This window comes from Pogona vitticeps, chromosome 4 (assembly GCF_051106095.1).
Source record: "Pogona vitticeps strain Pit_001003342236 chromosome 4, PviZW2.1, whole genome shotgun sequence".
NCBI lineage: Eukaryota > Metazoa > Chordata > Lepidosauria > Squamata > Agamidae > Pogona > Pogona vitticeps.
The window spans coordinates 237,851,631-237,875,239 of record NC_135786.1 but is presented as its reverse complement, the minus strand read 5'-3'; the positions used below and the strand labels follow the sequence as shown (position 1 = coordinate 237,875,239).

General features: G+C 51.1%; 1 protein-coding gene across 3 annotated transcripts in view; it reads left to right on the top strand.

The window, feature by feature from the left end:
- ARHGAP39 (Rho GTPase activating protein 39) overlaps positions 1-23,322 on the top strand; it is a 202,704-nt gene extending 179,382 nt beyond the window's left edge. For all 3 annotated transcript variants that reach the window (XM_072999428.2, XM_078392036.1, XM_078392035.1), the window contains 5 exons: positions 3,930-4,003; positions 8,767-8,966; positions 9,821-9,912; positions 10,989-11,158; positions 11,715-23,322. In XM_072999428.2, the coding sequence (XP_072855529.2) occupies positions 3,930-4,003; positions 8,767-8,966; positions 9,821-9,912; positions 10,989-11,158; positions 11,715-11,909 (731 nt within the window). In that variant the 3' untranslated portion in view covers positions 11,910-23,322. The remainder of the gene's footprint in view (positions 1-3,929; positions 4,004-8,766; positions 8,967-9,820; positions 9,913-10,988; positions 11,159-11,714) is intronic.
- The last annotated feature ends 287 nt before the right edge of the window (positions 23,323-23,609 follow it).

Here is a 23,609-nt window from a genome sequence, read left to right as displayed (position 1 = left end):
CTCAAGAGCCTCCTCCAGCATCACAATTCAAAGGCATCAATTCTTTGGCGGTCGGCCTTTTTTATAGATCTGCCCTCGGTCAATTGACCGAATGGTTCGACAAGCTGAAGGAAGAATGTCTGCAGCCTCCTGATCTGCATCGCCCCAGAGCTGCCCTTCCATGGGAGTGGACAGGTGTCCCTTTGTAGGGAGGATAGTCCTCTGTTGGAGGGAGAACTTCGTGCCAAGAGAGATTCCAGGAGAAAGAAGCAGAAGGAAAGAATGCCGGAGCCTTCTGAGTGATCCCTTTTCTCTTTCTGTCTTTGAGCACAAACTGCCCACCCCCAAATGAATTGATGGTCGTCCTGTGCATGGCATGTCCAAAAAAAGAAAAAAGCAGGAGGAGAAGACAAGCAGACTGAACACGGCTCTATGAACACATCTAGCATTGCCAGAGCTCCCTAGCTGGATTTTGGGGAAGGGCAAAGGAGCTGGGTAAGAGGGCCAGTGAATCCCGCAGGCAGTGGCCAAGTGGCGGTCCAGAGAGAGAGAGAGGGAGATTGCTTTTTAGGAGATGTGCCAGACATAACTTGCCTTTTGCCCGCACCTCTGGGATCAGGGTTGGGAGGGTTCCCTGCACCCAAGATAGACGGGGAGCCCGTGGCTTTCCGGATTCTGTTGGACTGCAACTCCCATCTACAACTACCAGCATAGTCTGTTTCAGGGAATGCTTAAATACTTCAGACAAATACTTGAAAGGGAATCATGTAAAGCGGGGGCAGGATCTATTCTTGATCATTCCAGAGTGTAGGACACAGAACCATGGGCTCAAGTTTTACAGGAGCCAGATTTCAGTTGAATATCAAGAAAAAGGTTTTAACTGTTAGAGCAGTACAACAACGGAACCAATTATTTCGAGAGGTGGCCTGAAAGCTAAGGCCTTCACGAGAAAGTTAAACAGCCATCTGTCAGGTGTGCTTTGATTTGGATTCCTGCCTTGAACAGGGGGTTGGACTCGATGACCTTACAGGTCCCTTCTAACTCCACTATTCTATGATTCTGCGAGAGTGTCAGTCAGGAGCTACAAGTTTCCCCCTTCCTGCTCTTGAGGGCTTGAAGGGCTGGTTTCAGTGAGACGGCTCTGACTTGGATTTAGCACAGCAGCCGCTTTGCCATTGCCAGAAGTGGGAGACCTTGTGTTTTATTTTTACTACTGCCCAGGCTGGCTGTGGGGTTCTGGATGTTGTAAACCACATTCGCTCCCAGCATTTCCCATCTCAAGGGTCCTTACGAAAACCAGAAGGTGAGACTTGTGCTCCTCCTGGCTGTGAATCCCAGAAGTCGAAGGAGAGCGTGTCTTGGCGCATGCCACGTTTCTGCTCTCCAGGCTGCACCGCCGAGAGAGTCTGGCCCGTCTTGTCGTGACCTGAGTTGGATTACTCAACCCAAAGGGACAGTGAAGCTGGCCTATTAATAGCCACCCTTTCAGGAAGATCCGAGTGCTGGCCACGTGCTCTTCCCTGCCCTCCAGAGTGATTTGAAGGTCACTGTGTGGATGGATTTTTTTTCCTGATTCCTTAGCAAGAGGTTGTGGTCTGAGATGTCCTTGAAAATCTCACCTGGAGGCTTTCTGCTGAGCCCGGGTGGACTTTGCAGGACATTAGCAAGCGCTGATGTTGGGAGAGTGTGAAGGAAAGAGGAGAAGAAGAAGACAGGACGAGATGGATGGACAGCGTCATTGAAGGGATCAACATGACTTTCACCCAACTCCGGGAGGCAGTGGAAGACAGGAGGGCCTGGCGTGCTCTGGTCCATGGGGGTCACGAAGAGTCGGACATGACTTAATGACTAAAGAACAACAAGCAAGCACTGGCTCTTTCTTTCAGGAAACATCACCTGGAACATTGCTGTTCAGAACACGTCTTACCCCGTTCAGATAATTACGTACCCAAAGAATACAGACCCCTCTGCTGTTTTAGGATCTCCACCCTGTCAGTTTAAGCAGATTGCTTTTGCAAGGTCTTTGGGAACAAAGCTTTCGGGAAGGGGGCAGAACAAACTGGGGATGAAAAATCCGGGAGACTTTAGTGCCTGGAAAACTCAACTTTTCTAGATTACGATTCCCTGAATACTCAGGCCAGTTTTTCCGTTAACCGTGCAGGTTGTGAGGTTCTGGAGATTTTTGTGCCCCCCCCCCGGACTTTCCCAAACTTTGATATAAAAAAAAAGAGGGGAAAATGTCTCAGCCATGTGGTTTGAAAGAAAGATTAGGCCACAGCTTTGTTGGGCCAGCAAAATGTCACAGCAATTGTGAGCTTTTGACCTTGAGAAACTCTCGCTTTTCTTAGGGTTACGGTTAAGTAACTTGAGAGCATATAGCAATATTGGGTTTACAGTGGTGCCTCGCTAGACAGTTACCCCACATGATAGTTTTTTCGCTAGACACTGACTTTTTGCGGTCTCTATAGTGATTCGCAAAACAGTGATTCCTATGGGGGAATTTTGCTGGACAATGTTTGGTCCCTGCTTCGCAAACCGATTTTCGCTAGACGATGATTTTGACAGCTCCCTCCGCGCTCGCAAAACAGGTGTTTTCAGGACCTAAGCTTTGCAAGACAGCGATTTAAACAGCTGATCAGCGGTTCGCAAAGCGGCTTTCCTATAGCCGATATTCGCTAGACAACGACGATAATTCCCCATTGAAACGCATTAAACAGGTTTCAACGCATTCCAATGCGGAAATGCTTTTCGCTAGACAATGATTTCGCTAAACCGATTTCAGTGGAATGGATTATCATTGTCTAGCGAGGCACCACTGTATTTATTCTTCTGAAGTCAGAGGAAGGGTCTCATTGAGGAGGTAGTGAGTGAATATCCCACTATCTGTGTCCACCGAATTTCTTTTAAATGAAACTACCATCCATAAATGAGCAATAAGTGAGCCACCTTAAGTCCCCTTACTGGGAGAAAGGTGGCCTATAAATAAACCCAATAAATAAATCAGCCATCACATGCACCCTCCATTTGGCGAGAGAAGCTGTGGGCAGACCATGCAACTAAAAAGCCTTGTCGCGGGCAGATGGGTGGAGGGTCGCGTGCCTTTTGGCTCCAGTCCGAAACAATCGGAGAGAAAAGGTAAAGGTGATAGAGAGAAAGAAGGAAAGAAAGCAAACAGGCTTTTTAAGTTAAGCTGGTCGAATGGAAGAAAGGTTCGCCTTTTGCGCACTGGGAAACAGCGGCCGTTGCTTCTGGAGGGGCGCAAGTGCGTGGCGTGCCTGCATCCATAGATCAGAGCTTCTCTGTTCTGCAGTCAAACCATCATTTGCCTGAGATCCTCGGACTCATCGCTTGAGTCGCATGCTGTAGGTTCTCAACGCATAGAGTCCCAGGCAATGCAGGGAAAGACTGGAGTTTCGGGGGTGGGGGGAAGTATTGCTCTTTGCAGTAGATACTGTTTGGCCGAATGGACCCGTGGCCGAATCCACGGTAAGGCAGTTTTGCAGATGCAAAACTGTGCATGGCACTTGGAATGACCCAAATCTAAATTAATCCAAGATGAATGAGCTGGGTGAGTTTCGTAGCTGCAGCAGGAGGTAGCAGGAAAAAATGCAAAGTGTGTGTGGGGGGGAGAGGGGAAGGTGGCTTGCAGATGGACGCCATGGCATGTGGCTAGTATGGGACCCTTGCAGATTTCAGCTCTGGGGCAAAGATTCATCCCAGGGGCTTGCCTCACCAACCCACAGCTGCGGAAGAGCTTTTCCAAGACCAGTCAGAATAATGGACGTTCTGTTGGTGTGGATTCCGCTTTGAAAATGTCCGCTCCGGTTGCTTCTTGGGAACGCTGCTTTGGGGTCTTTCCTGTCGGCCTCTTTGTCTCAGCTGAGAACCGCTTGGGTGGCCCCGGTTCTGACGTTCTCTCCCTCTCTTCTCTTTCTCTTTCTCACTTCTAGGGGTGGCCATAAGCACTTACGCCAAGTATTGTTACAGCAAACTGCAGAAGGCGGCCTTGACAGGAGCCAAGAAGGTACCTTTGTTCTCCATATTGGGTGGATGTGTTTTGTCCTGGCGGCAGCCGGGAGCAAGCTGAATAGGCGCCGGGCGGGTCTCGTGGCGGGTGGCTTCCCCGAAAAAGGCCAGTGCAGTTTTAGGATGCATTAACAGAAGCATTGCCTCCAAAACCCACGAGGGACTAGACCCCCCCCCCCCATTTGGCACTGGTCTGGCCTCATCTACGATAGCGTGTCCAGTTCTGGACACTGCACTTCAAGAAGGATGCTGATGAACTGGAGCCAGTTCAGAGGAGGGCGACAAGGAGGATCCGGGAACCAGAAACCAAGCCCTAGGAGGAAAGACAGAAAGAGCTGGGCCGGTTTAGCCTTGAGAAAAGAAGACTCAAGGGGAGGCAGGATAGCAGCCTTCAAAGACTTGAAGATCTTACAGGGGTGGGGCAGGATCTGATCTCGATCATCGCAAGAGTGCAGAACACATGCTAATAAGGCTCAAGCTAAAGGGAGCCAGGTTTAGGCTAAATATCAGGAAAAGCTTTTTAGCTGTTAGAGCAGTACGACAACGGAACCGGTGACCTTGGGAGAAAACTGGAGAACCCTCTGTCGGGTCAGCTTTGATTGGAATCCCTGCCTTGAGCAGGGGGTTGGACTGAATGGCTTCATAGGCTCCTTCCAAGTCTATAATTCTATGATTCTATCCCAGGCGGAATGGCCAGGGAGGTCCTCTCTCTTGTTTCGTCTAATTTCTTGGGGGTTCCAGCTCGCTTGTGGCATCTGCAAAGGTTGGGCTGCCGGTGGGCATGGGGGTGTGGAAGCGCAGCCCCTAAGAACAGGCTGGCCGTTTGGGCTCCCAAAGTCCCAGCAAGGACTTGGCAGACAGAACTCTTGGCCCTTGACTAGCATGTTCTCCTTTCTTGCAAAATCATACGCGGGCCTAACAGAGGAAGAAGTCATGGCACAGTTTCCTCCCGAGAGTGTGTCCATACCTAGAAGGCAGCGGTTGGCCCCAGAGGCCGTTCCCAACCCACTGAGAAGAACACTTGGATCTGGAGATGCTGCGGACTGGACTTGGGAGCTCAAGCCTCGCATCCAGCCCAAATCCTGCTTTTCCAGCCCTACCAGATCAGGCCGAAAGGTACACAGAGAGGGAGTCTTCCCGTTGGTCGTCCAAGCAGAAGCCCACAAGAGTCGGACATAAGCAGGCCAACAGTCCAGCAGCCTGCCTGCTGCTGACTGGCCTTAAGGTTGCCTTTTCCTCATCCACCACCCAAGTTTGACAACGGCCCCTTTTTTTGTGTGTCCTCCCTTCAAAAGCAAATAAACAAAAACCCTATATTCCCAACTTCTGGTACGAACTCATATGCGCACTGCAATGTTATGGCATGTCTTGGCTTGTTCCCCCAAATAACCGTTCAATATATATCCAGTGCTGGAGAATCCACAGCCCTGGATCCCAATCCCACCCAACCCACCTCTAACGTTGCTTTTCCCGACAGCTCTTTTCCATCCTCCCTTTTGCATCCTACCAGGTTTCCAGGCACACTTTCTTTTTTGCATTCTCCCCACCCTTACGTCCCTCCCCCCCACAAACAAGCATGCAAGGAATGGGGGTGGGGAACGGTGAAATAAGCTGCAGCCATTTGTCCAAAGGAAAACAGGAGATCGGTGAGTCATCCTGTTGAGTTCTGCTCAAGGGGGAGGGAGCTTATCAATGGGGAACACAGAGCTGCTGCCGTCTGTGGGTGCCTATTGAATGGGCACAAGAATACCAAAGAGACACAGGCTCAGAGGTGGAGGAAAGGGGAGCTGGTCTAAAAAGAAGACGCCCTTCCCTTCCCACCAACCTGGAGTGAAGCAGAAAATGGGGACCCAGGGGCTTGAACTCTTCCAAGTCAGAGGCTCCTTCCAAGTCAGATTCCTAGGTTTGTTTGCTTGGTAAAACAGGGAGGAGAACAATAACAAAAATAAGCCGATTACTCTGTTAATCTTTTTTTAAAGCAGTGCATAAGGAAGCCCTGCATCGTTTCAGTGTCTTCTCAGTACTACCAGGAAGTGTAGGAGAAATCCTCGGGGGTGCTTTTGAGAACATCTGAGCGCAAAGTCAAGGGCGGCGTCTTTCCCTGCACGGGAAGGGGTTTTATGATCGGGTTGGGGATAAAGCATCTCAACGGGTTATTATAATCACCTGTTTTTAAATTGGATTTCTCCCCTCCCCCTTACGTATATTGCATACGGTAAATGGCTTTGGTCAAACCCAACAAACATGATTGGGGCCCTTCCTGGCACGCCTGCTAGAGTTTGGTACAGAGGAAAAGCGTCTGTAGAGCCGTGTTGGCCAGTTGCAGCAGAACCCCGAGCCGCTCGTCTGAGGGTGCCTCGCAGATGATCCCTTGGATGCGGTGTCAGCTTTTGTGGACTGTCGCCCACTTCTTCAGAAGCCATTTGGAAAACACGATGGCTCTGTGCCCTGCCGGGATCCAGCTGGCGGTGGCAGAGATGGGCACCCCATGGAATTTGTAAGGAGAGGCGGCCGCCCTTCCACCTTGTGACGTCTGCTGACGTGGCTTGGGAAGGGTGAGAGCAAAATCCACACGGGCGGAAGGCTGTGGAAGCCTTTGGGTTCCCCGTCAGTCCGCAAAGAGGGTGCGATCTGAAGTCGGACCCAAGAGACGCACAAGTTCTTGTGGAAGGAGGGGCATGAGAGGAACAGGAAGAACAGAAGGGTGTCTCTTTGAAGAGCCCCCCCCCCGGTCTGTCTCCCAGGCTTTCCATTTTGGGGAGCTTGCTGTCATGTGCAGATCTTGTGCTTTCTGCTTTAAAAAGCCCCAGCATGGAAGTCTGGAGTGGAGCAGAGACGTGGAAAAAGGAGGCGACCTGAAGAGGTCCCTATTCCGCCCTGCACTGGGCGCAGGGTTTAGGGACACGGTCTCTAACTGAATTTTCCATTCTCCTCCTCCTCCTCCTCTTCCTCACCTGGAGTCAAGGTGCGCGTGAGGAATCCTCACAAATCGGGCATCCTGCAGAGCAGCTCTGCTGGGGGTCACCGTCTGCTTCGCCTGAATGAGAGAAGCGCCGACCGTGTGTCCAGGCAGGAGAGCCGAAAGTATAGTGCTTCCCCATAAAACACAGAGACTTTCACCTGTCCTGCTTTCGCAGGAGCCCCCCCCCCCCGTTGGTTCTGGGAGTAGTTGTCTTAAAAAGTCAGGTATTCCTAAGCTCTGGAGATACGGGTCCAACCTCTTTGGCCATTGGCCCTTTGGCCTGTTCGCCTTCTTCAATTGTTGTTGCTGTTTAGTCGTGAAGTCATGTCCGACTCCTCATGATCCCATGGACCAGAGCATGCCAGGTCCTCCTGTCTTCTGTTGCCTCCCGGAGCTGGGTCAAATTCATGTTGGTCGCTTCGGTGACCCTGTCCATCCATCTCGTCCTCTGTCGTCCCCTTCTTCTCTTGCCCTCACACTTTCCCAACGTCAGGGTCTTTTCCAGGGAGTCTTCTCTTCTCATGAGATGGCCAAAGTACTGGAGCCTCAGCTTCAGGATCTGTCCTTCCAGTGAACACTCAGGGTTGATTTCCTTTAGAACGGATAGGTTTGTTCTCCTTGCAGTCCAGGGGACTCTCAAGAGCCTCCTCCAGCACCACAATCCAAAAGCATCCGTTCTTCGGCGGTCAGCCTTCTTTTGCTTCTTCAGTGGTTGTGGTGCAAAGGGAAATGTTGTCTTTCCTTGCTGTGGCAAGTGGTGAGGAGAGCAGGCGAAAGAGGCCAGTGCCCAGTGAAATGGAAAAGATGCTACTGGAGTGCCCCCTTCCCCCCCCCCCTGCAATGCTCTCTGGCTGCTTTAAAGGGTCAGAAACGCCTTCCTTCCTAAGGTCAGGTCCCTCCGGAAGACCTGATGTCTGTTCTACTTGTCCTGCTGCTCCACTGCCAACTGACCCTCCCTCCGCTTTCCATCAGTAAACCATTTTTTAGCGCAAGAACACGGAAAATTTAGCAGAGTTAGTAGAATAAAGTCCAGTCCAGGCAGTCCAAAAGAATCACGCACATGCAGGTGGGTTCACCAACACCAGTGTGTATTTATAGGCTATATACAGCAGTGCAGTTCGGCAGCACAACACTCATCAGAACAGGAGGAAGTACATCTACTGTACAGAGTACACATATGTACTCATGCACATCTATCTGTGTCCAATCACATTAGACATTGCATCATACATGAGTCAGCCCCTCATGAGTCATCATGACTCAGCATTTCTACACACCTGTTCATTATGGCTGCTCATTAACACACCTTCTTCTGCTCAGGCCTGTAAATTTACCTTGACACCATTGGTTCCATCGCTTGGTTCCCCTTGACCTCTTCCCCCATCCTCCTCTTCCTGTGGTTTGTACGGGCTCTTCCCTCCCCCCTCAAAGGGAGTGGTGCCCCTTCTCTCCCTCCCCTGTTGGCACAGCAAAGGCCAATTGCAAAAAGGTGCTTCTGCTCTGTATTTCTCCTGCGTGCCGGCGCCTCCTTCTCCCTTCCCTGGCCACCTGGCAGCTGCATCCTTTTGCTCACGGGGGGGGGGGCTCTGCATCCTGCTGGGCTCCAGCCACTCCCTGCCTCCTGTCCAGAGCGATGCTGCCCCTCTGTGGCCAAAGGCTGGTTCGCCATATGGACCGGACGCTTCTCACAGGCCTTGTTTCTGGGCTCAAAGCAGCTCTGATTTCTTCTGGGAGTCCTTGAGCCTCTCCCCTTCCAAACTGATTTCTCTGAATCTGAATTTTGACTTCCTCTCTCGCAGGGCCTGAAGAAGCCAAACATTGAAGAGATCCGTCATGCCAAGAATGCGGTCTTCAACCCTTCCATGTTTGGGAGCTCCCTGCAAGAGATCATGAACATGCAGAAAGAGAGATACCCCGACCGTCAGCTCCCTTGGGTGCAGACGCGGTTGTCGGAGGAAGTGCTGGCCCTCAACGGAGACCAGACAGAAGGCATCTTCAGGTAACTCTTCCTCGGCGGCGAGGGGGCAGCCGAATGGGACTTTTTTGGCCCATTCACGAGGAGACTCGTGAATGGGCCAAAATGTGGAAATGTTACTTTTTTTGAATGGCAGTTCTCAGAATTCCCTAGCCATTGGCCGTGATAAATGGGGGGTGGGGGTGGTCCTGTTATTCCAAAAAGTAACTAAGCTTTAGAAAGGGCCATAATAACGTGACATGTCCCTCGTTCTTTGAGTAAGGAGCTTTGCACTCACGCTGGGTTCCAGAATATATTTGTGAAGCATCACACTTACATATTCTGCCGAGGAGAAAAGATCTCTTCCCCAGAGGGCTTAGAGTCTCTGCAGCACAAAACAAGGGAACTAGGGGAAGAGTTTGGGCTTTGTAAGAGGCCAAGATCCAGGAAGAACGGGTGGAAGCGAGGCTGCTAGCAAAGGGGTTCCCCGTGTTATTGTCTCTTCCAGATAATCCTGCCTGCTCATGAGGTGCCTAAAACAGGACAGCCTCAGTTTCAGCATTTTTGACTCCAGAGAGAGTCCAGGTTTGATTTGATCTAGGACCGACAGGTTCATCTTTCTGGCAGTCCAGGGCATCAGGGTTGGTCAACTGAGTACCCAACTTGCTAGAGAGGACAGTCTGTAGCCTGCACCATTATATTGTACAAGGTCCAGAGAGTGTGCTTTAAGCACGGTGGAGTGGCATAGAAGCATCATCCTTCTTGTTTCTTTGGGAAAGCAGAGCAATCAGCCGTTGCTGCCTGGTGGCACTGCTGATACTTTTGTGCAGCTTCCGGGTGGTTGGAGTTTCTCACTGTTTTTTTTGGGGGGGGGGGGGTGTTCCTTTCTTCTTTTCCAGAGTCCCTGGAGACATTGATGAGGTCAACGCCCTCAAACTGCAGGTCGATCAGTGGAAGATCCCCACTGGCTTAGAAGACCCCCACGTTCCTGGTGAGGAAGCACAGCCTGCAGGGCACCCCATTCTCCCCACTTTCCTTCCAAACCCTTTGGCCAACTTGCCATTCAATGGGTCTGGAGGACGCTGGCCGTGGAGGGACGGCCAGAAGATGGGGACCCAGAAAAGCCCCGACTTCTCCTCTTCTTCAGGCCCTTCCATCAGTGGGGGGGGGGAGCTTGTGAGTCTGCCGTGTTCCTAGTTTGTGTGTCTTGGGTAGAAAAAAGAGGATCCGTGCGGCTGCTTTGTTGAGGTGGAAAAGGTCCAGTAAAGGGAGTCTATATAAGCAGCATGCTTTTAAGGCAAGCTGCTCCTTTCTGACTGGCCTGCTAATAAAGGGGGGTGGAGGCGGAGGAAATCAGGTTCTACATTTCTTACCTTGTACTTATTCATGTGATTTATGGTGCCATTTTTACATTTGGAGGTAGTTCAATTCTTACAGATAACTAATAAAAAAAACCCAATCAAACGCCCAGCAAAAAATTTAATACGATAAAAACAGATACCAGAGACGCAGTGTGCTTGCCGTAAAATGTCAGCTTCAGTCACAACGATGGGACTGATGCTGACATTTTCATCTGCCGTATCTTATTAAATGTTTACGGCACAGTGGCAGGTTGCAGTTTTGTTATTATCTCTAGAAGACCACGGAGACGTGCATTGTTCTGCCGACCTCGTTGTTTATTCGTAGTTTTAAAAAATGAAATGAATAAACGCAGGAGTGCTGGCCCTCTTGAGCTTTGGTCAGGAAGCCTCGACGTCTCTCCTGCAGGAATCCCTGGCCCCTCATCCCAGTGATCCCAGTTCAGTGTGTGGAGGGAAATGTTCTGGTCTCGGTCATGTCTCAGGGTGGAGAACTGGGTCGCTGGTCAGGGTTGAGCCTTTGTGAACCCCCTAATTTAACACGGAAAGGAGGAGACGTGAAGCCGCCTTTGGCGGAGAGGATTCTCATTGAGCTGCCTTTGAGGTGCCTAAAGGCATCTCGGCGGGTGAGAGGGAGGGGCGATCCATTTCCTGGCTGCCCTCAAGCCCCTCTGACTCCCTCCGTTTGCCCCCCCGACTCCTCCCACAGCCTCCTTGCTGAAGCTATGGTACCGCGAACTGGAGGAACCGCTGATCCCCCACGACTTCTACGAGCAGTGCATCACCCACTACGAGAATCCGGAAGCCGCCATCGCGGTGGTCCACTCCTTGCCGAGGATCAACAAGATGGTGCTCTGTTACCTCATCCGCTTCCTCCAGGTAAGGTGGGACAAGGTCCGGCAGCCTCGTGGGTGGAGGACCTGTCGGTGGCTGCCCATCACAGTGACTATCAGCAACCTCCAGGTTCACATGGAGAAGTTCAGTCCACGCCATGTTTATATACATGCAGTTTATGCCCCACCACGTGTGCCGAAGAAAACCCAGCAAATAGGCCGAGATGACGCCCTTGAAGTAACCCCACTTCTGGTCAAGAACGGTCTAATGATCCGAAGTTCTAAAATTGTTTCTAATTTTGCCTACCTTTCTTATATGTCCGTAATTTTCAATTATGCGGTGCTCTGATATGAATGAAGAAAGAACATGGGTTGCGCTGCTTTACACCCCTGGGGGGTGGGGTTGGGTGGGGTGGGGTGAGTGGGGTGGAGGAGGCCTGAAGAGAGGCAAGGGCCATTTGCCTTCCTGCCATCAGGTGGATGGTCTCAGTCTATATGTGTCTCCCGTCCCTTCTTGACGCGCGAAAGGGTTAGGGTTGTGTGTATGTTTTTTCCCCCCTCCCCTGCTGATCTGGGTCCTGGTCCTCTTCTCTCCTCGCCAGGTGTTTGTACAGCCCGGCAACGTGGCGGTCACCAAGATGGACGTCAACAACCTGGCCATGGTGATGGCCCCCAACTGCCTGCGCTGCCAGTCGGATGACCCGCGCATCATTTTCGAGAACACCCGCAAGGAAATGTCCTTCATTCGGGTGCTGATCCAGCACCTAGACACAGGCTTCATGGAGGGGGTCCTATAGCAGCAGTGCCAACGGAATCGGGAGGGGATTGGACCTCATCCGCCCACAACCCCCACCCCGACACCCCCCCCAAAGTCCAACTGGTCAGCGAGAATGATTTTTGACACAGCAAAAGAAGTGTCCGCCGCGGTGGGCACCTCTGCCGGATGCCGCCGCTGGGCACCCTGGCCTCACCCTGGACTTTGTCCACCCCCTCTATCCCCCGTCCCCACCTGGGGTGACAAAGGAGCCCCCAGCGCTTCTGCTGTGGGGGGAAAACAAAGCTCCCGCACGGCAGCCCCTCTCAGAGATGCCCCAGCTTGGCTACGAGAACAGGTGGCACTTCCTCCCAGATGGGTGTTACTCTGGGGCTCACCAGGAGAGTCGGCATTAATGGCCCACCGGGGAAGATTCAGGGGATCGGTGAAGTGAGGGCCAGCTTCCCTCCCCTCCCTGCCCCACACTTTAAATCTGCTACGTGCTTGCGTAGGAATGGCCCCACAGATCACCAGGGTTGGGGGTCAGGGACCAAGGCAGGTGAGGAACGTTCAGAGTCTACAGCAGGGTGGGGGGTGGGGGGTGTCGGGAGGCGAGACTGCAACTTGGCTGAGTTTTGAGATGGGGAAAAGTGAGCCCTTGAGACGGGCCGTCTCCAAGAGTCTCCATTGCTTCTTTTGTCTTAAGGCTCCTCGAGGGAAGCCATAGCCAACAACGTTGGGTATTCTGGGAGCCCCCAAAACTCACTCTTTCCCATCTTTGCTTGTATGCTGGTCAGCCTTGCCACAAAGTCCAGGGAAGCGGCTGTTACACCCTGTTGGTCCAAACCCTTTGGAGGAAGAGTTGGCCACGAGAACGATTCCATCTCGGGGCTTTGAGAGGTGAGGCTGCCCAGGGAGCAGCTGGACGACCCATCAGCCCTTTGCCAGGCGAAGGGCGAGGCCCGTCGCCTGCACTGCCGGGTTTCCCTATCCCCTTTCCAGCACAGTCACTGCCAGAAGGGGCCAAGCCACGCCCCACTCCCGAAAAAAACACACGATTCCTTCCTCTTCTGCTGCCCAGTGTCCACGCCAGTCGGCTCGTAGGCCCTGACAGTGGATGCGGGGTTTCTGAGCTGGCCAGCTAAGCTGAGATGGTGCCCGGGCCCTGATTTCCTCGCCTGCTGCACCAAATGCTCAGGTTATATCGAGCTGGCGTGCGAAAGGTGTTAGAGCTGTGCATTTTGCTATCCGAGCTTTTCCTGGAACGAGTGATTAAAAGCAGGGTGTGCTCACATAGGTTGGGTGGCTGAGAGAGATGAAAATGCACTTTTGAACCCCATGGGCCCTAGGCAGAATCGGGGTGGAAAGTACAACGACAGAGAGAAGGGGTTCTTAGAGGAGGCGGCTGCCGTTGCAAGTTGTCCTTGAAGAAGAGCTGCGTGTGGGGGGGTGTCGGAGATGTTCCCATTGCGGGCTGAGACTAGGAAGAAGCCGAGCTGTTAAGAGCTAACCCTGCTTTTCCTCTGACTTTTGGGGCCAGGAACCAGCAAGGTCTGTCCTCCCCTTTCTTTAGAGTTCTATACCCCAGAGGTCTCCGGACCCTTGGATCCAAGCGGGCTCAGTGTGAGAATTGCAAAATATTTGAGGAAACGGTCTTCCCTGACCAGGACCACACCCTTCTTCCTGCTCCCCCACTCCCCCCAATTACCTGCCCTAAAAAACCGAAATCAGCCTGGAGAGAAAGAAAGCACATTTTTTGTGAAGGGCTTTTCCTAAGCGGTGCAGTAGACGTGACTGTGCTATTTTGGTTCCTCTCTTGTTTTTGAGAACTCAATTCCCTTTTGCACCTGCCCAATAGTATCTGGGCAGGGCCCTACTTTTTATTTCCCTGGTTACCGGTCTGAAACCTGTTTTGCTATTGATAAGTCAAGCATTTTGGCACAGAATTTCAATCGATTTTTTTTCTCTAAGAAAATTTAAGTTCGATGAAAGAGAGAGCGCTACGTTTTCCCTCTGTACCCTTCCCCTTTCAAAGCGTTTGAGGTTATCTGGGGGTGGGGCTGGGGAGAGGACTTTTCCATCAAAAAAAGTTTGCTTAAAGTAGGTGGAGACCAAGAGATGCAGGAGGTAGAAGACAAGAGTGTTTTCAGAAGGGTGTTTGGCTGCTGGAATCTTCTCTCTCCTTTCACAGCCGTGTTGTGTTCTTCCCAGGCTGGCTGGGGGTTTTTTGGGGGGGGGAGAAGTCGCAGTGTTTTCCAGCCCCACCTCTTTGGGTAGTTCTTATCTCAGAAAGCTGGTCCTGTGCCTGTTGGGATTATATTTGATTCCCACTCGTAATAAAATCAAGACCTTCAGCCTCCTTCCTGGAAGGCGGAAGGGCCCGTGGAGAGCGGCTCCTTCTCTTTCCAGTCTCTCCTGCAGGGCTACAGGGGACACTTCTCTGGCCGTGATCCTCTCTTCTCCCTCCGCCTGGCCAGATGGTCAGGTCAGGGAGGAGCAGCCGTGAGTCTCTACAGAGAGACCCGGGCAACGAGTGTGTGTGCATGAGCAACCCGCCTTCCTGGAGAACCACCCTCCTTAGACCCTCGGGCTCAGCTTCTTCCAGACCGCCGGCCTTCAAGCCCTTGGCCTTAAAAGAGCAGAGGTCAGCCGCTGCCCACCCACAGCCCCGTCTCTTATTGCTTCCAGGGAGGCGAGAGCGACTGGTGGTCAGACAGAGCTTCCCGGAGTGGGGTGTGTGCATGGTAAGAGCACGGTCTTCTTCCTTGTGTCCTCGAGGATCTTGGGTTCCTCTTCGGGTGCCGGGGAGGCCGAAGACAAGCCGTCTCCCATGTGGCTTCCCCGAGAAAGTGCCTTCTCTTCCAGCCGGGGAGCCCTGGCTGAAGCCGCCGCGCCTTCCCTCCGGCTCTTCCAGTTTCTAAAAGCACTGGCCACCCCCCACTTGATCCGAAGCCACGCTGGCAAGAACAAGGCTTCAAAATCCCCGTCGCTTTTCACTTCTCAGCCTCCACTTAGAAGAGGCTTCTGATTTATCCGTGTCTCTTTGGGGGCCCTGCAGCTTCAGGGTGGGTTAGACGTGTGGATCGTTCACCTGTAACAGGAGAGGACATCTTGACCATGGGTCCCCATCCCCCCCCCCCCCAAGCCCAGTCCTTAGTCTAATTCCTGTCACTGCTCTGATAGGTCATCAGACATGTTCCTCGTCTTCTTTGACTCATTTTCCTCCTTTTGGTTTTGCCAAAACAACAGCCACCGCCACCAAGAGGTCCGCCCTCTGCTACCCTTACATTTTCTCTTCGCCCCTTCACCTTCTAGCTTGTCACGGCACGTCGGCTAAAAGAGGACCGCCAAAGGTCTCTCTGATGGTTTGTTTTCACCCACGGGGAGGGCTGCCGAGGGAGTGGAAACCTCTCTTTCTGATCCTCTGCAGAGGACCCCCCCCCACGGGGGTCATTGCAGCGAGACCCATTCACCCACCCCTTAGGAAATCGGTCCTGGAAGGATGTCCGGGTTGCCAGGAGGGAGAGAAGCCTCCGAAGGGGCTGAATAATGTTGAAGAGCCATCAACATTTCCTTAATCCAGAATTTTACTCTTGAACCAAATTGGGAAAGGGAAATCATGCTTGGTCAAGAAGGCAGGAACCGCCTCTCCACCGCCATCCCCACCCGTTTTACATTACGGTTGCAGGCCTACCAGGGAACTGTTGCTCCCGAAAACCAGATAAATGCTTCCTTCTCCTCCATGCAATTTGGCATCCTCCCAGTCTTCGATTGCATAAGACGCTGCCATCATTGTAAAGGCTTCCAGAACGTTCATCGATATTCTTTGTTGTCCTGCCGGAGTCTGGAGGGCCATACTGGGTTTAAGGGGGTTCTGCTAAGTTTGTGAGACACAGAGGTCCAACGGAGGCTCTCCTGACAATACTAGAGGCTCCCTGGGCAGGGCGCTTAGCCTACTTGAATCTCATAGAAGTCTGCTTACCCATCCTGATTCACCCCGTTTATAGGAAAACTCTCCTCTTATCAAAAGAGACATTTCTAATGCAGGGCTCTTCCATTTTGACTTTTCTTATCCCCCAAGGGTATTCATGAAAGCCTGGTTTCATTTGTGGCATATCTCAGGAAACAGTTCATCCTCCCCCCCCCCCCGTATCTGGGGTGTGTGATCATCAGCTTGGGTACAGAAAGACAGGAATCGAAGGATGTCCACTGCAGGATAGACGGCCTCACAAAATGCAGCCTCTTGAGCAATCTAAACAAAAGCCATTGCACGGTGACACAAAAGATTTGAGAGTTACCATCCAAATGCATATGATGTTTCCTCCTGTCCACCAGGTAGGTGGGCAAGTTACATGCAGGGTTGTACCCCTTAGTGGCTGAAATCTTACTGCTTAGTGGAGTAAATACCACTAGAGTAGGCCCATTGACTCAATAGGCATTTGTTGAGTCAAATGCTAGGAATGGGATTTTTTGGATTTTCTAGATTACGAATACCATAATTCTCCATTCTGGGAGTTCTCCTTACCTACCTTACAGATACCTGAGAAAACCTCAGTGTGGTTAACCTGGAAGGCTTTAAGACCTAGCTCGGCCTAGCTCTGTCCAGTTTCCTGTTCCTGCCCCAGTGCTAGATGGGAGCTTTCTTTCTCAACAGGAAGCTAGGTGGAGCTAGGCCTAGCTCAGTTTAGACCTTTCTTCCAGGTGAGGCACATTTAGGTGTCTGTAATGTATGTTGAAGCCCCAGAATGGAGAATTCTGATATTGTCCAGAAAACCCCAAAATTCTATCCCTATCAAACTACTCGATAGGATTGATTCAAATGAGCCTATTCTCAAGTTACCTACTCTACGTATAATGAGAATTGGCTCATTTGAATTAATCCTATCGAGTAGTTTGATAGGGATAGAATTTTTTGTGACTGGAGTAGGTCGATTTGGATCAATGGGACTTATGGAGAAGTTTGTTTCCCCCAAATTCTTATTGATCCAATGGGTCTCTGGTGCAACTTGCTAAGCGTCAGGATTCTAGCGGGTCTGTCAGCCGTGCCTGACAGATCTGAGGATGCCTACAACTCTTTGAGAACGCGTGACAGCAGCCCTCAGTGTTGCTCCATGAACGAGATTCTATACAATGGCGACTCCTGCGATACCATAAAGAAATAAAACATCGATAGCTGTTACTTGGGGGTTTTCCCTAAGATAAAATTTTCACTTCCCTGATGGCTCTTGCCTTATCTGGCCTGGGGTAAGGTTTCCCGGAAACTAACCAAGCGATGCCAGCCCCAGAGTCCAGGAAGTCCACTTGGCTTCCAATGATCTTCTCGGACAATGGTCACCTCGCAAGGTCAGCCCCAGGATCGTCTGCCTGGAGCTGTACAACAGCGTTGTCTGTGCATGTAGGGGAAAGCAGTGATTATTGGGCACTGTCAACAGAACCAGGAAGTCGCGTATAAATAGTCTGGGGTGGGTTGGGGAAGAAGGCTGCATTTCGATGCCGGGAGTGACCCTGCGGAGTCTTAACTTGGGCAGAGTTTCTTTCTATAGAAACCGGATGCATATTAGGGAATACTGAACGGGGAGGCAGAATGAATGGCTCAGTCGTCGGATGTGGACCGTGCCGAAGGGAGCTTCTCCAGTAGAGTATTGGCTGTGATAAACTGTACATCTCCAGATAGTAGTGGTGGACCTCCAGAAGTTCAGTTGTTTTTTTTTCCTCCAGGGTTTGAGGGTGAAATCCATCCGTCCATCCTGTACCATGTTTCCACTCCTGGCCCTACTTGGGCAGAGGGCCACCAGGGGATTTGAGCGGCACTCTGGTGGCCCAAAAAAGGTCCCTTTTCCAGACGTGCTTCAGAAAAGGGTAAGAAATCATGTAGGGCCCCTGTGTTTCTGGCCTTGCATTTCTCCAGGACGATGTGGGGCACAGCTTGGTACCCAAGACAAATCATGTGGGAGCCTCATTCAGGCGCAGAATGTTGTAGGGATTGGAAGCGCAACGTGGCCTCCTTGGAGGTGGGATGCAGCCACATTGGAACCACCCTAAAACAAGCAGGACCCTTGCTGTAGGAGAAAGTTATGTGGGTACCCTGTTTGTCCTCTCCGGTGGAAGGCGGACCTCCTCTGCCATTCAGTAGGGTGAATAAAGCAGCATTGCTGGATAGCTGAATGGGTAGAGTTGGACTCGACATGCAGGATCGCGCTGACTCCTGCCACATTTGACCATTTGCTTAAGTTGCGGTTATTCTTTCTTTGGAAAAGTTTTCCCTGTTGGTTAAGTGTGCCACGCTGTGGCTTAGAAGCAGGACTAGCATCTACTGAGAGCTCCTCGGGATGAACACACACACACACCGGGGTTGGTTTGCAAATACCTGCCTGTCAGACCAAATTGGGGAGGGGAAGAATTCTGGCAAGGATGGTCTTCCCCTACGGTAGAGAAAGGCGGTCTTCTGGGCAGCGCCAACAGATCTTGTGATGCCAAGGGCCACATTAAATGGAGGCTGTGTTGCCACCTGGGACACAGGGCGAGGTGGTAGCCCAGGGGCTTTAAGAAGAAGAATCCTGGCTTAAACACACAGAGAAGGTTATCTCTTGGCAATAATAATTAGTAGGTGGAGGGAAGGGTTGGGCTGCCCTTTGCGTAGAAGTTGTAGGACGCAAATATTTTAGGGTGGTTGGGTTGGCCGACATGGAGGACTTTGTGGAGGCTGATGGGATGAGACACAGGGATCGGGGTTAGGGAAAGAAAGATGATGGATCGAGATTCGAGAGGAGAAGGAGGGAGGGCCCATCTTGATTCCATCCTTTTACGCCATGGGGGAACTCCTGCAGCCCCAAGTCTTCCAGTGAAGTCTTCTCTTCGACCACCCACCCCTGATGCAGAGGAGCCTGGTTTTTGAGTGTGTGTGTGGTGTGTGTGTGTGTGTAACCATGGCAGAGGGAGGGAAAGCATTGCTTTACTGGGGTCCTTCCTTCCTTCCCAAAAGGCCAACCCAGCATTTCTACCCACCCACCCACCAAAACAATATTGCCAAGAACGTTGAGGTTCCTCAGAAATTTGGTGGGGGGTTCGTTCATGAGAAAACGCCAGGAAAACAAGCGCTTCTCGAGAGACCCATGTGCTTGGCTTTCCCGGTCTTTCCGTGGAAAGTCTGGGTTCAGGCTGGGCCCCCATGAGCCCTTTGAGCGGGCTCTGGGCCAGGGAGAGGTGTGGCAGGCATACCTGTGACTTCAGGTGCGTCCTGCAACGCCCCCCCCCCCCGTTGGTCATCAGAGGGAGGCTCATGCCTGGGTTCTTCAGCAGGCTGGCATGTCATCAAACCCTGGAGGGACGGGTGGCTTTAATCTAGAGATCCTTTGAAAGAGAACTTCGCCTGAAGCGTAGCGTCCTTTCCCAAGGCCAGGATTTGCTGTGGGTTTCTGCTGGGCCGGTAAGAATTTATTATATAGAGATATAAATAAATAGGATGTTCCGTTATAAATTTGCTAACAACATAGATTTAATCCAGAGGTGTATATATCTTATTACCCATCCTTGGGGCTCTTTATTTGTATGGAGGAAGAAAAAAATGCTCTAATCTTGTTTTTTTGTTTTTGCTATTTATTTTGTTGCTGTTTGGAGAAAAAAAAAACCTCTCCTCCCTGAGTTTGACCAAAATATATATATTTATTCCCTCTCCTCTTGGTGATAAGAGCTTTCTAATTAGGATTGAAGGATTAAACATCACTTGTCTATTGTCTGTACTGAAGTGGTCTGGCATTTTTTTTTTTCAGACAAAAAGCATTTTTAAGTGCTGTTAACAATTCTGTGTGGGTTTTCAAAAGTTTTCTAGTGTATCGCAGATGAACGGTTGAAATGGAAATCAATTGATATAGTTCACGTGGCGACCCCTCGAAACCATTCTGCTCCCTTTATCAGGATTGCTGCAGCTTCATCCTGCACGGATTATCTCCTCCACACACGCACAAGCACACCCCCTTGAAACTGCCACCTTATCACTGTGTACAAACCATGCTTTAATTAATTCCCAGGCCTCTCTTTTCAACTTGGCTTGGAATACAGGTAGCTTTGCTGCCTTGAGCTGGGGAATATTTGGAAAGAGGTTCATGGAATTTCAGTTTTAAGTCATCTGGAACGGTCTCTTTTTAATATTTTTTTCTCCTGCCATCGCCTGCCCTGCCAATCCATAAAAGCTAGAACTAGAAGGCCATCTGTACTGTGCACCCTGTGTGTGTGTGTGTGTGTGTGTGTGTGTGTGTGTGTGTGTGTATGGGGTCACGGCCACGGACCATAGTCTGTGGCATCTCCATGGGCCATGGAGTCAATGGGCCTTGGCTGTGTGCTGAAAGTCAACCGGGAGAGGACTCCTCCACCTAGTCCAATCCTGATCTGGTTTGGGATGCTTCTAACAACTCTTGTGCTCAAGGAAGTCCTTGCATCCTCATCCCACCCCAGTCTTTCGTCTACCAAGGAGCGGAGTCGAGAAGGACAACACTGGGGACAGATGGCATGCCTGGGTGTCTAGTATCGGACAACTAGCCTGCCCGGTAGCCAGAGAATCATGGGTTAATTAGTTGTGGTGAAGATATCATTCCTTGGAGTTGGCCCCTCAAGGAGCAAATGAACCCCATCAAGTGCCTTAACACCTCTGGGGCCCGTAACTTAACCTTGACCAAGCTATAATCCCAAGCCCTTGACATTTGCACATTCCGTTTCCTTTGAGCCATCGGGATACACCGTTTGCAAAATGAAGGGAGCCACATCCGTTGATCATTGGGGTGTATATGCAGAGTGTGTGTGAGAGAGAGACGAGGAAGTTAATTTTATTTCCCCGCACTTTTTTTCTTCTTTTGCTTGTTTGCTCTCGGGAACAGAGTGGCTCGTTGCCGTTTTGCGTCAGGAGATGCAGTGGGCAGCCGTTGCTTTACAGAAAAGGATGCCCAGTCTAAAAGGGCTCCACTTGGTCTATAAGATGAATATATGGAGGAAATCCAGCACACGCTCGCATATCTCACGGAGAAGGAACAGAGGGAAGGGGGTGACACCCACCTGTCGTGATCTTTGGGTGTGTGTGTGTTTGTTTCCAACATCCTGTAGCCCTCACACATCCTATGATGCCAGGGCCTTCTCACTTCCCGGGTGGTGGGGGTCGTGTGAATCCCCTTTTTGTGACTCACTCTGAGCACCAGCCATGGAAAACCAGTGGCGCAACCTCTGATCTTCCCACCCCCCTTCCTCAGTGGGCCCCTTCGGAGGTTGGCTGGAACTGAACAAGACGAGAGCCAAGCAGAAGACCTCCAGCGTGGCTGGAGAAACAGAGACGGGCAAATGGGCTGACGCCACGGAAGGGCGGTTTGAAGCCGAAATTTGAGGAGAGAGGAATCGCAAGAAAAAACCTTTCTTCTTCTCTCCCAGCCCCACACGCTGGGGGCACGACTCGGAGCCCCATCTCGTCACCCTGCTGCTCCATGGATTCCTGTCAAGATCCAGGGTTCCTCTGCCAGGACCATGGGTGGTGCTTAAGACGAGGTTGAAACCCATCCGGGATGGAGCCCAAGCCTGATGCAAGTGGAACCATCCCTTTCTTTTTCGCTTTCCCTCCCAGCCCCACACTTAGAGGGCTACTACAGAAGGGATGGATTGCTCTCGCAAAGTCCAGTATTTGTTCCTCCTGAGAGGAGCTTTCAGAAACCAGGCCAAAGGCTGGGTGGGGCCAGGTTTTGGATGGCTTGCCGCCCTCAGTGGCTGGCTCCTGGTCTCCTCTAAAGTAGGAATGATTCTGGACCCAAACCAAGCCCTCCTCTCCTGGTTCCGGGCTCCCCCTTGATGCCGTCGCTTGTCCCAGGAGGCTTGTAGAGCAGCGCCTCTTTTCACCACTTGTCCAGGCGGAACAAAACCCAGGGGAGAAAATTCCGGTCGGTAGGTGCAGAAAGGGGTTTTAATTGTGAGGAATTCACTGGAATCCATCTAATAAAAACAGAATTGCAAGGTCTATAACCAGAATCTGTGTCTTGTGTGAAAGAGGCAAGAAGTCAGGGATATTTTTTATGTAAACATTGAAATGGAAGCGAAACAGACCTTCATTCCGACTAGATCCCTTGAACCAACTCTGCTTTCAGTGGTATACCCTTCCTCCGTCTTCTGTATGTTCTTTGCTGCTCAGATCTTATTCTTCCCAGAACCTTCTGTTCACCTCTTTGTATATCCTGTATATAGGCACACAAAGATGTGTATGTATACTTTTGTATTGTGTTTTTATTTATTAAGAAAAGGAGACGGTTTCTCCTCTCCCCACCCCGTCATTTAACTGCAGGGGGACCAAGCTTGGTGAGCGGGTCCCCTTTGTCTTTTATGCCGTTTTCATATGCTACAAAAATCGGAAGCGCAAACTGGCCGGAACGCCGCCGATTTAGACCCCAGCCCTTCAGAGAAAGCAAACCTGCTTGTAGGTTGCAATCCTGCATCTCCTTCCACGGGAATGCTTTGCACACAGCAGGATCACATAGAGGATCGCACTGTGGTTTTATATCAGTGTTTTTTTCTCCTCTTGACCAAAGCGGTAATTCCTAAAATTTGCCTTTTTTTAAAGGGGGGGGGGAAGCCTGTGGCAAACTTTTGAATTCTATCACTGTGTCTTAAGAAGGTGGTGGGGAGTTGATTGATTGATGGGGTTCTGCCCAAGGTGTGTGTGTGTTGGGGTGTACGTGTGTGAAGTTCTGCGACTCTGGGATGAACCACTCGTTGCTTTGCAAACCCGCCGGGTGCCATAACACAGTTGTCCTAATTTTGGGTGGCAGGATTTTTCCAAACCAGGAAAGAACCACCCCTCGAGAGAGACGAAAATCTGCACGAAGCCAGGGCCCCAAGTTTTCTCTGTGACGTTCTCTCCACCACTTGCCTCGTTCTCAGCTTGGAGGCACCTGCTTTCTGCAAATCGAGCCGTGTAGCAATAGCAGGTTAGATCTGCAAATAAACGGTGGGCGTAAACATGACAGTTTTTAGAGCTTTCTCCTCCTCCTTTGGTTGAATGGTTTTTCCTTCTGACTTGAGCGGTTAAAAGATGTACGTGTATAATATGTATATACACAAAGACCGGATGTTATATTAAATCACAGCTACGTGGACACCAGTTGGCCTTATGGGCTGAGATGGGGAAGCCCTTTCCTTGTGTTCCTTGCATTTCTCTTCCCTGCTTTTTTAAAAAAAATCTGCTCCATCTCTCCTCATTTTGGGGTGTTTTCTTTGGACAACCACCTCAGGCACTGGGCAAGCAAGCGAGGAAACGGGGGCTTCGGGTCACCGGAAGTCCTGTTGGGACGGAGAACGGGACCGTGCCGGAAGGTGGCCGGGCCATTTTTAAGGGGCAACCTACTGTGTAAAGTTGTCTTAACTCTTGTAATTATGAAGCATGGAAATGTAGATGCAACTCCATGTTGTGTGAATAAAAAGATGAATATGGACATCCTTTGAGGACCTTGCTTCTCTTCTTGAGGTCACCACCGTGGTGCAAAAGGTGTAGGTACCTTGTGCAATGTCACACGCTCGGTTCTAGTAGCCCACCAATCCGCCTAGAGTTTGCAGGCGTTGGCTTTGTTTCTTTTACAGTTGGGAAGGCCCAGCACACGAACCGGGGGATTTTGTGCCCTACCCAGCCTGCATTCTTGCATCCAACAATACTTTCTCCATTTTAAACTGGCACACCAAAACTAGACGCTATTCCCGACGCACTGACTTGCTGATCCAGAGC